Consider the following 15,557-nt stretch of genomic DNA (forward strand, 5'->3'; position numbering starts at 1 on the left):
AAGATGCCGAAACGGGGAAGAAAAGTGAGGCAGATTATGTCATGAATAAACAGTTTAGAAGAACAAGAGGCGCTGTAGAAATCAGTGAAACCAATAGCGAAAATGTCGATTAAGTACAAATATTTGTAAAATGAATTTATCATCTTACTTTCTTTTATAATGCAGGATATATACGTGGATAGAAGAATGACAAAGTAGCTTTTTATATCTTTGATTGCATCAGTTATAATCATAGCTAATCAATATCTGAATAGTCATCAGGCTATGAAGTATAATTTTTATGTGTTATTTTCTATGAAATGGCATGCCCTATTTGCTTTATTCCTTGCTTACAGTAATCTGCTACAGGCTATGCATTTAAACCAAAGGCGATTTACAAGCTGCATTCTTGGTTAAACACGCAGCCGATCGCAACGTGATTGTGTTCATATTAGTATTATCGAGAATATAAAAAAGACGAGCGTTGAACTTTGAAAAAAAGGGGAGAGGGGGGAGGGTTTACTGTTAAATTTGTTTATCAAGAACAGTAGCAAATGGTCTGTCTTGAATCTCCGGAGAGCTAAGATATATGAAGATCGCGACACAGTTGGTTTTCCCTCGCAGAAATGCCAGTGCGTGCTGTGACCACCAGGTTCATGTACAAGGGACTTTGCACTATTCCAGATGTCCTGTCTTACCGGACCCCTGTTATCCTGCCCGAGGATGAGGTTGAAGGTGAGTCTTGTTTGTTTAGTCGGTTGGATTGTGGTTGCATGTTCTTAATGTAATGTTAAAGAGTTATTAACATCTAAATGCAAATGCAACTAGTTCAGCACCCTGGAGAGCTCCAGCCGGTGTGCACTTCTTTTTCTGATTCACTAACTAACTGGACACTTTCTTCTGGTAAAAAAAAAAAAAAAAAAAGGTTAAGTAGTACAGATGTTCATCATTACCTTTAGGGTTTAAATGTCCCACAAAATCTGGGATACATAGACAATCTGTATTTTGACATATTTATCTCCGTTTCTGTCATCTTTTTCTGCATGTTGCTGCTTCTGATTATTGGAGAGAAAAAAACGACTCAAACACCAAACAATATATTTTTTGTCATTTGTACATCAATTCAAAATGTCACATCATCCTCTAATAATTACAATAAATAGCTACTAATCCTCACGATTTTTAAGCATATACACATGCCAAGTTCTCCATACATGGACATTGTCATAAACATGTGTTAAAATTACATCTTATCTTATACACAATGCCATACCTGCTGGCTATATCCATAACACCTGTGAGACTTTATTGCAGCGGATTTTGTTCTCATTCAGTCATTTGTTCTTGAGCCAAGAGACAAGACTTTAGGAGACAAGGCTTGAAATCTGCATAAAAAAGGGGTGTCTGAAATAGAAAAAAGGGCTGTGATGAATGGCAGGCTTATAACTATAAAATGCATATTACAATACCATTTTTAGGAAATCTATGACAGATAAAGCCTCATTAATAAGATGGGAGATTGATTAATTTTGAGTCTTAAATGACATCCTCTCATCTCTTTCCAGTTTGTTTGATGTATTGCATTCGGTCATTAATTAATACGAACGACCATTCATAGCACAGTGTTGTACTTAGGCCATTCAAAAGATTCATTGGAGTATTATGTTTGTTCTTGCTATATAACCATAGTGCATAGCTGTTAAGAATGGAGGTTTTGTTTTGGCAAATGGCACTCACAATGAGAAAGCACAGCTGGCAGTGATTTGGAGTGAAGCCCGGCAGACTACAATAAAGAGATAACTCAGATCAGATTTGAAATCACCAAGTCTTTTATGCGAAGGGAATTCTATTTCCCCTTCTTCTGTCTGTAGGTTGCCCGAGCCCACAAGTGGCTGCCTACCCTTCCTTTGAGCCACTCATTTGACATTGAAAATCCACTAACTGCAATGACGACATAAATATAATTAAAAGGTTGGCCATGGAAAAGCAAGAATTTAGAGCAACAGTAAAGTGTGAGGGTTGTGTGTTGCACGAGAAGCCATGCAGTCAATGACAATACAGCTTTCAGTTACTGGAGGAATCTTTTCAAAGTGTAGTTTACTAATTGAGAGCTATTAAATATTCAGAACAGAACCGAGACAGCCCATTCAACCATGAATGTTTTTACCCAGGGAAGATTCAATGAGCACATAATGCACTGCTACATTTATATGGCCTCAAACCTCGGCAGTGGTAAACAATGCCCTACCTTTTGTCTGCTTGTAGTTGTTGAGGGAGGTATGAGAGTTTCAGAAAAACCTCTTCCTATTATAGATCCTCAGACAGACTGAATCAGTAACCTCCCACTTACTGACAACAACTACCCTTTACACTACAACTGCTTCACCTTAACACACAGAGTGGGAGCTGCTACTGTAGGTCTGTGAACAGCACTGCGGACCGGTGTTTCTGAGTGAAAATTGCTCCCCTTTTTCTCAGAGCTCTGCAAATCAGCCAATAAATATTGTTTCAACCCCAAAATCTTTAATTACTGCGGGGCAGAAGTTCCCTAATTGCTCGACTAATGTAATTACTCTCCCTAATCAATTTATGATAATAGCTTTTTCCTAGCAAGGTGTATATTTACACCCAGTGTAATTTTGGATCATCAGAGAAACAGATTACAACCCATCACTGAACTGCTATATATTAAGCTTTAGGAGATGACTACACAAATAACACTAGAAATATGCACAGTAATGGTAGTAGTAGTAGTGTCTTCATTTTGACTTCATGGAATCCAGACCAACGAGATGAATAATTCTCAGACATTAATCCTAACTGCAGTTCAGATTACAGATTTTATATAGGTTTATTATTATCTGGTCACTATACCTTGTTTTCTTTAATACATTATTTTGGTTTTACTCTCTATTGTAGTTTTATATTAACTTTTACCTAAATAATTCTGTATCACCTACACATTGTCCAACGTGATGGTTCAAATATAATAACATCTACTCTTCTTATAAGCATTTTCACCTTACAAAGTGATAATAATAAAGACACATTTTGCAAGTAGAGACCATGAAACTTAAAAAAAAGTGAGCACAAACCTCTGTGACTTCTGTGATTAAATCAACAAGCATTTCTCTTGATGACATTGTTGCAGAGACATGCTGACTACCATTTTTGTGCCCACTGACAAACACAACACACAAGGACAAAAGGACGTTGCAAAGAGACAGCGCATGTCAGACCTTGAACAGTATATGAAACACACTGCCCTCGATAAACAGATTAAAGAGTTTAGTTCAGTTTCGCCTTCAGGTAAAACTGTGAAGAACGAGAATGTTAAACAGATTATAATGAGATGCACAACATATTTTATTAGTAACGAAGGTGTTTGATACTGTATCTGCATGGAACAGGTGACAAGTTACAATTAGGTTGACTTACATGCAAATTAGCCACACTTGAACAATTGGGTGAACAATGGTGAACTGGTAGGGAAGGTGAGAGCTCCCGCAAAGAAAAACACATCTCTCACCTCTTGAGATCAGAAAAGACAATGTTACATATCAAAACATCTTTCTTGAGGGCGTTAACAATATCATCAATCACTTTGATGTTTAAGCAACCAGCGACCACCTCAGTTTAATGCTGAAGCCAATGCCGGAAGTGCCTTGAGCTGCAGTTTCTCAAATGGCAACTAGATGCTGTTTCAGTAGTCTGGCTCAAAGGATGAACATGCGAAAAAGCCTGACACATGTTGCTCCCCTCTGACCATCCACGCTATTGGGGCTTAGCATCGCCCAGGAAAGTTGTAAATGGTTTAAAGAAATGCAAACAAGCCAGAGCGTTTTTTCCCTATCCCAGAATAGATAGGTGGTGTAGCCAGACCATAATGCAGCACTGACAGCGCTGTGGAGATAGTTCAGGCAATACGAGACTACTGTTTCAGTAACACTCTGCCAGTATTCAACTAACTGAGACAACTCCAAGTTCTTTTATTGAAGACATTCTTGCAGAATTTATTTTCTTCTGCAAGACATAAGGGCCTCAATGGATGACTTAATATTCTATAATGTGTGTCTTGGTGGCATTTAAACAATTATTTTAAAAGTAAAAAGTTATTGTAGTATGGAAAATAATAGGAAGACACTCATCATTATTTAAAAAGAGATTAATGACAAATAATTATTAACTGGCACTAATGGTGATAATGAGGATTAAGGAAGAGGATACGTTATTATCATTCAAATGTAAATTACAGGTTTCATTTAAACACATGACTTAATTAAATGATTATAATTAACCAATAAAGCATGGATAAAGCATGGATAACAGTTGCATGCTCAAGACTGCATAGAGATTATCTGAACATTTTTGTAATCCCGCATTTGTGATCTTTAATCTGACATTTTATGTGGATCATAATCATATCTGCAATATTAACTGTATTTACCATTAACCAAATTGGACAGTGGCTGCAATATTTAGAGAAATCTTTATAGCAAATACATTAACAGACAACTACAGATGATTGCACTGACTGGAGACACTATTGTTTATACTGGGCGAGCTTTAGGGAGGATGATTAAGTAATCCCAGCTCTTAATGGAACTGCGGTTTCCAGGGAATGTTTTTCGAACAGATGGTTGCTAGGTGGGCAGGGTCAGTGGCAAGGATTCCTGCCCTTTTCTTGTCCTTGTGTCATGCAGTTGTCATAAACCATGACGTGTCTTCAAAGCATTACTGCGAGCAACTGTATTACTGCTTCTTCTAAAACGGTGCATATGCTTATATATGTGAAGCCTAACCCTCTTATCCAAAACCTGATTAGTTTGAGCTGTAATTATACAATCTTATAAATGGTTTACTTTGGGCATTGGTTGTTACCATAAGTAGTCTCTCTGTTATGGATATCTCAGTGGAAGAAAATGAAAAATATTTCACCAATGCTGCTTATATATGCCAGTGACATAGCAGCGATCACTATATTATTCATGTTCAACACATCCGTTTATGTGTGTATGTACCCTGTGTAAAAGAGTTAAACTCACTGAGCATACTTTTGTAAATGTCTATGTCTATGAACATTATGCTGTGCCAAGTGTGTGTCCCTATTTAATGAGTGCAATATTAAAACCAAGATCCAGGGCCAAGTTCAGCCAATTATACGTGAATGACTGAGATAACTGAATACATCCAAGATACTTTGACTAAAATACATTGACATTTCTTCACAACCTTTGAAAATTACACTCACAAATTAAAACAAACCCCTTTTATGACAAGACAATATCATAATTATGTCAATGAACTTGTCAATATTACAATTACTAAAATACACACCAAAGCTTACAATAAACTGGCACACAAACTGCACATACGCTGCACCTGGTGTGTTGAAACTGATGAGATTCTCGTTTTACGGCTCAACAGTCATGACTTCCCAGCAGTTACACTCTTGGAGGTCTCTTTGAGTTTGTATCACTCCTCGGTGCATCGCTGACAGAGGAGGTGAACAGTATTTATAGATCACAGTCAGCAGGAGAATCCCCCAGACGTTAGGCATTGTAGAATAGTGTAGACCGTCTTCCACTTTGTATGCAAAGCTGTCTGCTTTTGTGCTTACAATTGTGTTTTTTGCTGCAAACTATTTTCACAGCAAACCAACAACAACAAGGTTAAAAAACTACAGACTTGACATGCTCGGTTGTACAAAGTATTTGCCGCAGCTTAAATGTGACTTCCTCTGTAGTCAATGACAAATGTGTGGTCATCACTGTAACAATGATCATTTACATCATCCGAGTTGGGAAGCATTTTGACACAAAGCAAATCTTAACTTGGACAAAAACATAAAATCTATTCTACTATTATCCTTCAATATAACTGGGAGGTAAGAAGAGCTGCAGGTCAAGTTACCCACAAAGATTCAACTTGAGGCTGCAGCAAACACAGTAAATTGAAGGGTTCACATGATGCCAAAATGCGATGGGCCTGTGCTAATCTCAAACAGCCACCCCTCCATCTCACTGTAGGACATATGGACATATTCTTAACAGAAAACATCAGTAAACAAGACCTTGCACTGCAAATAACAGCATTTTAATCAGCCTGTTTCCTTGTTTTTGACTTTACCATTATTTATCATTATTTATTATATCATGAAAAGTGTGAGCGATCTGGCCAGGAGAAGCAGCTTCATAAAGACATATAAAGGTTACAGATGAACAAGCCAGACAAAACAATGTTATAGCAATGAGATCAGTTGAAGTAAAATCTCTACTGACAATAAGGCATTTGATTTTGAAACAGCAGCAACTGCTAATGAAGTCAAACTCTAATTGATTTGTCTAATTGCAACTTTCCCAAAGCGATCAGGTCATGTAATTTCAACTGAGCCTGCAAAGAGCTGCAGGTAGTGGGAGTATTTAATACTTTTGACAGCAGGAGTTGTTTTATCTGCAGGGCTTGTGCAGCACGTCTTCACGCTGTCTCCAGTGACTGTGTGTGTTGTTTATAAATGTAATAATGTGAAGATGTAGTAAATGTGTAGCAAAGAAAGACAGGTGTCTGTTATGATGGGGTGATTTATCTTTTTTACTATGCGTACGTGTTAAAACGCTCCACAGGGGCAACAAATTAAAGTATGGTGAATCAAGTCTTGTCGCATCATGATTCATCATATTGTATTTTTGACTAATTCAGTTCACACCGAATCAGTTGAAATTGTATGAACGGTGTGTATCCAGTGTGACACGTCTGTGATATTTTGCAAAAGCCTGGTGCTTGTGACGGTATTTGTATGATGTGTATACATTAAGTGAATGGAGCTCTCTGAGCTGCAGAGCATTTTTATTTTTGTAGCCTCTGGTTAATGTGATTCACATGTTTTTCGCCTTTCATTATCAGAGTGAAGGAGTCATTGGTGTAATCATGTCATTATTGATAACCACCTGGGAGGGGCTCTTATTTAATGAAAAGAGTCTAATTCATCTCTCAGTGAATAATGTTATCCTCCTTTTAACCAATTTTTGGTAACTACTTCAGTAAATAGCCTTTTGATAAGAAAACCCTTTTCTTCATTTAAGTAAAACACAAAACCCCACAATCTTTACTTTTAAGTGGAGAATGTTGATTAGGGCAAGTGATACTCATAGTATTTTCTCACCTCTGGACTTGAATACTGAGGTTTCTGTAAAAACGTACTTAACTTAGGATTTTATTTGAGATAACATTGTTTGGTTCCTCATTCAAAAGACAACACCTGTTTCCCCTGAACCCAACACATTTTCCAGTATCTTCTCCATTGCATAGGAATGATGCAGACAAGCTACGTTTAGGTACTTTCTTTTCCCTTATAGCATTCATAGCAAATTTACAGAAACCTTTCTTGAAATATGGCTAAAACTTTGAAAAAAACGGAGATATGTATTTCATATTGTTATTTGAAATTTAAAATTCAACAAAAAAGTAGTCATGTATCCAAGCAAACATAACATAAGAAATAGTGGGACTAGCAGCAAGCTAATGCTAGCCACTTCAATGCTACACATGTCTCAGTTGAAATAGTGGGACCACCAGCAAATGCACAGAGCTTGGACAGCTCTGTATGTTTAGAAATATTGTCAACATTGTGACACTGATTCAAATTGTGATATTGGAAAACAAATGGCTGAACAACATGATATGCAGTCTGCAGTCTTGAAATTCTCTGAAGTCCTCTCAGCAAGTGAAATAATGTAAGGGACACCAAATGTGGCATCAAACTGTGATAATGTACCAAAATGCATTTGATACTTTAACACGCACCATTAGGTACACACATCTGTTCGGTTTAGTCACAGACATATTTCAATTCATAATAAGTAGTTTGCTTCGGATCCCCTGTTGTGGCATCTTTTAATTACAGCTTGGCCACTTACATAAAAAACTAGAAAATGCATTTCCTGCAGAAAATGCGTGAGACTGCTGAATAGCTGAATTGCTAAAGCTAAACTGGTTGAATAGCTTAAATCCGTAAAAAGAAGTTGAAGTAGTGAGAATAGTTGAAAAAGTGGAAATCGGTTTAATAAGTATGAATTTCATTAAAAAGTTAAAAGTTTATGCTAAACTGAACTGTTTGCTTTAAATCTTGAATAATGACAAAATATGTAGAACATTGTGAGGTCTGAGTAGATTTTCTAACTGATAATGACTCATATATGCAGAAATATGAAACAAATTAATACTGTAATACTGTTAAAGATGAAAGTTGAAAAGGCTGAAAGAAGAAACACTTTGTATTATTATCAGATATATATATATATATACTGCATAGAACGAAAAAGCATCAATCTAGCTGAGATGAGATGTGAAATATATTAGGTGAAAAGAATGGGGCTGAACAAGAAGAAAGAGGAAAGAGAGAAGGAAAGAAAGAGAGAAGAAAGAAGAGCAGGAGAGAAGAGAGGAGATGAGAGGAGAGAAAGTGAATAAAGAGAGAAGGAGAGAGAGAGGAAAGAGAGGAGAGGAAAAGAAAGAGCAACTTTGACTAAAATTGACTAAAAAGGCTGAAAGTTTAAAGACTTTGTATTATTATCAGCCATATCCATTGGGTAGAACAAACAAGCATGACCCTAAAGAGCGGAGAGGTGGATATATTGCCTGAAAAGAAACAGGCTATATACATGGATGAAATCACAAATGACCCTGGAGGGAGAGACAGAAGGAGGAAGGGAGAGAGGGAGTGAGAGAGAGGAAGGGAGGGAGAGAGAGACAGAGAAGGAGTGATAGAAGGAGAGAGAGAGATTGAGAAGGATGGAGGGAGGGAGAGACAGAGGGAGGGAGAGAAGGAGGGAGGAAGACTAAAGGATGGAGGGGAACAGAGGAGGGAGGAAGACAGAGAAAAGAGTTGAACAGCATTCCCACTAATACAAGTAGAGGTGATGTAAAACATCATCTTTCTCTTAATGTCATATTGGTCTATGACATGTCTTCATCTGGCTCAAAGCCATTATTTGAAATGTCCCCAATTATTTAGGTGAGCGAGCTTCCATGGCCTTTCCGCCCCTGCCTGTGGCACAGACACTGCCAAAGTGCAGCGGTGAGCTTCTTGGCATTAGCCCTTGCCATGGACTATTTCCATGGATGTTTTTAGCTGCACCAACAAGCCGCATGAATCACTCTGTTGGTCGGTCAGAAAGGTCAGTCTGATCTGTTGCTCCTCATGTTTTAGTTCACTTGGAAGGTCAGCAGACTTTTAAGTCCTGTGTTTAGATATCAGTGTTGGCAGAAGTGGCTCTTTGATGTATGGGACACTTAAATTCAAGCTTATTACAAAACAAATTGTATACAGAATACGCTCCTAAATGTACAAGTGTCCTTATGGGGGAAGTTTGGGATTGGGGCAAGAAGTAAACTGTGAGGATGGGGAGCACATGCTAAAAAATAAGTGAAAGACAGATGATAATCAGTAGGTCAAATAAGCTAAAACAAACTGCTCTATGTTGCAGAATAAATAAACATAAATAAGACAGTTTGCTCTCCAGGAAACAATCAGCATAATGATTCTGTTGGCAGCTGTTGGTCTCACCTGCCATGAAATTGTCAGTCAATATTTCATTTTGTTCTTGCATGGCAACATTTGATGAACTGCTCATATCATTTTTGTTTCAGTAAACTCGGTTTAATGTAATATCATTCTATGTCATTTTGTTTCTATACTTTTGGCCTCAATTGACCCAATCCTACAACAATGGTAATCCAGGATGCACTGAAGGGCATCTATATCTATAGCAATATATTCTTGTGCAACAAAAACAAATATTTCTTCTGCAGCCCCCCAGAATTGTTTTCAAGATGATGAGCACCTGTCACCAGGATGTAAAGAATGCACCTTATCAGAAATGAAAAAGAGATTACTGACTGATTTAGAAAAGGCAGCTACACACTAATGACACAGTGCACATTTGTTTGGACCATCCATAAAACCAGTGTGCAACAAATAATACTGCCTTCATCAGATTTGTATCTGACAGGACCTAAGTTTTTCAGTTACATACTTGAGCTGGAAAGCTGTAGCTTTGTTATTGTTAATTTAAATACGTCATGTCCAAAAATCAGAGCTTTATTTAACTAACTTTTGCTTTTACATCTGAAGCCAACAATTACAATACAGTATGTTGCAAGCTTCATATAATCTATCTAAACCAAATAAATTCTCTTACTTGTCATATTCATTATCTTTGCACAGTATGATTATTATTATGATGATTTTGATGTCCCCTCCAACACATTACCAAATAATTAGTTTTCTATTTGTTGAATCTGATTTGTGACAGATTTGCCATTGTGGACACACCCATGACCATGTTTTACCCTTGGCTTGACTCTGAACAACAATGACGTGTTTTGTTTGATTCATGGCTACAGTCCGTGCCACTATCTCAAAGACTACAGACACTCTAAAACATTCTGACATATTGGTCATAAAAGATGTAAGTCACAGATAATATTTAACTATGTTTTATCAGTCAATATATTGTCACTGATTTTAACAATAACTTATTTCAAACCAATATTAATGATTTGCTTAAAAGTGTTAAACAAGTTAGTATTTCAGTTAAAGCTCTGACATTGTTGTCCTCCTATCAGCAGAATGAACCCTAAAAGGTTTGGTCATACAGACCTTGTTTACTTGCGGCTGCAGGGGGAATGCTGAATTAATAAAAAAAAAAATCCTGTGATTACATACAGTACAAGGATATTCATGGCCTGGCCCTGACTTAAGATAACCGAGCTGATGCAGACAGAGAAGTGCAGGGTTACTCTGATCAAGGACTCACAGTCGAACAAAAGCTGAGTCTGTGAAAACTGGTAAAGGTGAGTTTTCACCAAGTTTTCTTTTTTAAAACAACAATGGTGACGGTTCTGTAGTATCTTGTGTATACTCTTTGTACGTTTGTATGTACTGTATGTACTATGTCTACTGCATATCTAAATGCATCTGTTTAATGCTTGTAGTTTGCAGGCATGTGCAAAATGCATTGTTGTTGTCCTCAAAATACTGCATAATGATGCTTTTAAAATAATTTATCAATATCCACTATGACATGCACAAGTCGGACATGATGTGATATTATTACCTTTGTGAAGCTTATAGTGATCAGTTTGTGTTGAGACTGTATCAGAAATGTGTTGCACCATATGGTGTGTTGACCTTCTGCATTATTAAAAAAAGCACTTACATGTGGCACTTTGTAGTTGGCTTATTTGAAGCTAATGTACTTCTACGTGATTCTTGCTGTTCTGAGTTTGTACCTTAAGGGTTGAATGCACTTATTGGAAGTCACTTTAGATAAAAGCATCTAAAATGTAATGTAATGTAATGCATTCCAGTATAAAAGAACTTTTAAAAGAAACAGACGATAAATTAAATATGAGATTGTAATGGACCTACCTTTTCAGAGATGTTAAGATGTAGTTTTTGTCCCTAGAGTGTAATTTTAAAAAAAAAAGATTCCCTCCTCATGGTGTGACACAATCAGTAGTCCAGTCGCTGCTCAGCTGGCTCAGTGAATGAATTATTTGTCACTGGCGCCAGGGGTCATGACATTGAATCTAGGGTGGTGCTGAAGGAAGATAACAAAACTCAAGCAGCACTGCTGTAATTTAGACAAATGTGTTGTGTCTGATATGTCAAGGTTTGGTACAGACAGTGATACTTGTTCAGAAGGACCCCAATGAATGTACCAAAGACCAAACGCCTCTTGCAACAGTTTCTTCTATTTAGGCTATAGTCTGTCACTGTGCATAAACTTGACTTGACTGTGGGCTATCACTTGTAAACTGTCATTCATGTACACAAGATGGATGGTCAGTGCTTATCTACTTGTGGGCTTGAATGCAAATTACAGCAGGTGCTTTTCCAATCACATAATTGCATGCAAATTTCTACGTAATAGAAAGAGTCAGTATAATTACATGCATTTAATCCATATGAAGTTCAAATAAGGTATTAGCAGGTAGTAGCAGTATACAATTACATCTTATAACTGAATATACTGTAGATGAGTTTATGTTTTATTGTGTTAATGTTTAATGATGTAGACTGACTGAGCCTATATACTAGGGCTGTGCTCGATTGAAGAAATTCATAGTTAACTAACACTCATTCAATTGTATTGACTAATCGATTAGTTGATTTGATCGACAGATCTGTAAATCTGAGTTTCTACACTAAAAGTCATGCAAAAGCACCACTTTAATTCTTGTGTTTACCAGAGATGTGCTCGTACGTTTCTTGGAAATAAGTCATTCAGCATGAAAAAAGCATCAAACATGACTAATCAACTAAAGAAATCTAAGTTGACTAAGACCAAAACGACCGATTAGTCGACTAATCAACTAAGAGGGAGCAGCCTATACAGTAGGCTACCATGCCTGGAAGAGGCACTTGGCTGTGTCCCTGTCCCACTGTTAATTGTTAATTCCAATGTTCATTTATTTGTTCTTCTCAATACTTTTCCTTTCCTGCTGATAATATATCAGGCTAGCATTGTACATGTACGGTATGTTGTGTCATTTGTCTGTTGGTATAACTTCATATCTTACATGTTGCCTTGTTTCATCTAATTACACGTGACTACTGAGCAAGCATCGAAGAGTCTTGTATATTTAAGGATCTACATTAAAAAGAGCCAACGGGGTTCTGTGCCTTTGATGTGCAATTGCTCTTTTTTACCACTTCAAATAGAATACTGTTATGCAGGGTGAGGACAGGAGCCAAATGGCAATGTTAATGCATTATTTCCCAAAAATTGTAGTTAATGATAAACACATTAATCTGCTCACTGCCTTCTGTCACAACCAATTGTGCTGTGGCTAACAGGTGTAGGATGTGAAGGTGCCTGTTAGTATACATCTATAGCAAACAAAGCCAGGCAACACAATAGAATACATCTTAATATACACAGGGGCCACACTTTATCTATTCATTCTATTTATCTATTATAATGCAACTCAGGAAAATACTACTGTGCAGTATAGTATATAAATAGTCTCCATGGTGCTGAAACATTCAACTACAGTCTCTCTGTCTCTCTCCATGGTGCTGAAACATTCAACTACAGTCTATCTCTCTCTCTCTCTCTCTCTCTCTCTCTCTCTCTCTCTCTCTCTCTCTCTCTCTCTCTCTCTCTCTCTGTCAGTCTATTGTGCTGAAGCGATTGAACCTGTCCCTGCTTTTAATGAGGATTGGTGGATCAGAACTTTTGACAGTGACTGTAACTCCTCCTGTGAGCACCCATGAGTGGAGGCTGGTGTATAAACACATAATGATTAGAATAAGTCATTCTAGTTGAAGCTGTAATTGCTTACAACCATTGAATCTTAATAAACACTTAGCTGCGTACAACTATTATAGCTTGTTATAGACCTGTATTTAATGTTTCTATACTGCTTATAAATGCTAAATATCTTGCCCGGCCATGTCTCTTACTCTCAGCCCCAAGCGACCAAAATGTCTAAAAATGGCAAAAGTTATAGTGCATTTGTTGGGGACTATTTTCATCTGTGGATTTGGTGCAGTAGTAGGCACTTACAGCAGCAGGACCGCGTATGTGGACTCAAAATAAACCACCATTTTCATCGTAATTAAGGAACAACTAATTTATTTGTTTTTAATCGTTTTTGGACACACAGTTGGGCTCTATAGTATAAGAATAAGCTACAATATATCAGGATTTGGCTATACAGATAATACTTGTCAGTAGGGAATAATTGACATTAAGAAGAATTTTAAATATCACCAGATGTATCCTTTAATACCTCTGCTGTATTTGTAACAAGAGAAAAGGAGTTTTAAATTCTTACTCTTACTCTTGCAATTCCAACTCTTCAATCATTAAATATTCAAATATTCCTACTGATTTAAACGTGTACACAATTTAAATCAACATATTCAACTGATCCAGCCTGCTGTTGCTCATATTGTGAAGGTGTATGTGAATAATCCATATAAACATGCTATGCCTCCTTCCTCTCCACTCTTAATATAATTACTGCCCTTCTTCTCCCAACAGAGATACGTGAGGCTTTCAAAGTTTTTGACCGAGATGGGAATGGTTTCATCTCAAAGCAGGAGTTGGGGATGGCCATGCGCTCACTGGGCTACATGCCCAATGAGGTGGAGCTGGAGGTTATCATCCAAAGACTTGATATAGATGGTACGTTTCTTTCTCTCTCTCTCTCTCTCTCTCTCTCTCTCTCTCTCTCTCTCTCTCTCTCTCTCTCTCTCTCTCTCTCTCTCTCTCTCTCTCTCTCTCTCTCTCTCTGAATCAGCAAGTTCAAAAGACTGTTGCATATAATCAAACATATGAGTTATATAGTGGCATGTTTGTATTTCTGTCCATTTGATCAGGTGACGGTCAAGTTGGCTTTGATGAATTTGTCACATTGCTTGGTCCTAAACTCTCTGCTGCTGGAATGCCTGATAAGTTCCACGGAGCAGACTTTGATTCTGTGTTTTGGAAGGTATATGTTGTCATCAGTATCATCAATCAAGTCTATGACTTTTCCTTTATCCGTGTCCATTAATCCATTCTCTTTCCTCTTTTGAGTAAGTTTCCCTTCTGGCTTTTCTGTTGTTGCGTGATACCAAGCCATCTGTTTCAATTACAATTACTAAACAGAAATTATTATTATTATGCATTATATTCTATGTGCTTCTTTGATGATAAATTTCCAAATGGCCTTGACATACTACACCATTCTGATAATTACAGTACGTCACATGCAGTATATTCATATCCTTGCATTTAGTTGCATATTCAAATAAATTAGTTTACCAGGAGTTACCCTGTACTACCACTGTATATTATTGTCCTACAACTTATATGCGTCACTAAGGGCCTTAGTGATGCAAATAAAGTCTTTTCTTTGCTAATTAAACTTTTCCTGGTGTTTTATGTACCCAGTGTGACATGCAGAAACTTACTGTGGATGAGCTTAAGAGACTGCTTTACGATACTTTCCGTGACCATCTCACCATGAAAGACATTGAGAACATCATAATGACTGAGGAGAGCCACCTGAACAGTCCGGAGTCCCATGTTGACATTGACAGTATGTTGCATACAGATTTTATTTCACATGTTGTTCAAACATTTTTAAAGCTCTGTTAAGACACTCAGATGTGCTAATATTTTTTTCTTCTTCTAAATCTTTCCACAGCAAGCCCAACACAACAGGAAAAACACACATGTGTGCGTAAAAGCCTGATTTGTGCCTTCGCCATTGCATTTATCATCAGCGTTATGCTCATTGCAGCAAATCAAATGCTCCGCAGAGGAATGAAGTAAATACTAAACCAGCTGGTTACAAAGAGATTTAAGGACGGACAATGAAGAAACAAACATTAACCAAAATACTTGACTGTTTTTGGTTTTGTTTAATGTTTTCAATACTCACAATGATGCCATCACAGCTTCTCTCTTTATTGGACCAAATTACTGTATGTCAGACAGTGGTTTCCACAAATCATAGCATACCATCATTAAAAAAAAAGAATGAAAGACATTTCAAGGGCTGATTATTATGCTACAAGA

At 37.2% G+C, this 15,557-nt stretch overlaps 1 protein-coding gene across 1 annotated transcript; it reads left to right on the forward strand.

The window, feature by feature from the left end:
* The first annotated feature begins 633 nt into the window (after window positions 1-633).
* cabp7b (calcium binding protein 7b) lies at window positions 634-15,311 on the forward strand. The gene is made up of 5 exons (XM_028602627.1): window positions 634-714; window positions 14,034-14,177; window positions 14,372-14,484; window positions 14,928-15,075; window positions 15,184-15,311. Exons 1-5 carry the CDS (start codon window positions 636-638, stop codon window positions 15,309-15,311), a joined length of 612 nt encoding a protein of 203 aa, XP_028458428.1. The 5' UTR covers window positions 634-635.
* Window positions 15,312-15,557: the final 246 nt, after the last annotated feature.

Source organism: Perca flavescens, chromosome 16, assembly GCF_004354835.1.
Source record: "Perca flavescens isolate YP-PL-M2 chromosome 16, PFLA_1.0, whole genome shotgun sequence".
In the NCBI taxonomy this organism is placed as follows: Eukaryota; Metazoa; Chordata; class Actinopteri; order Perciformes; family Percidae; genus Perca; species Perca flavescens.

Excerpts from the sequence above, each read along its gene's own strand:
- cabp7b (XM_028602627.1), top strand. The coding sequence starts at position 636 with ATGTACAAGGGACTTTGCACTATTCCAGATGTCCTGTCTTACCGGACC. Across the intron at positions 715-14,033 it reads GCCCGAGGATGAGGTTGAAG|AGATACGTGAGGCTTTCAAA; the intron begins GTGAGTCTTGTT and ends TTCTCCCAACAG. Across the intron at positions 14,178-14,371 it reads CCAAAGACTTGATATAGATG|GTGACGGTCAAGTTGGCTTT; the intron begins GTACGTTTCTTT and ends CCATTTGATCAG.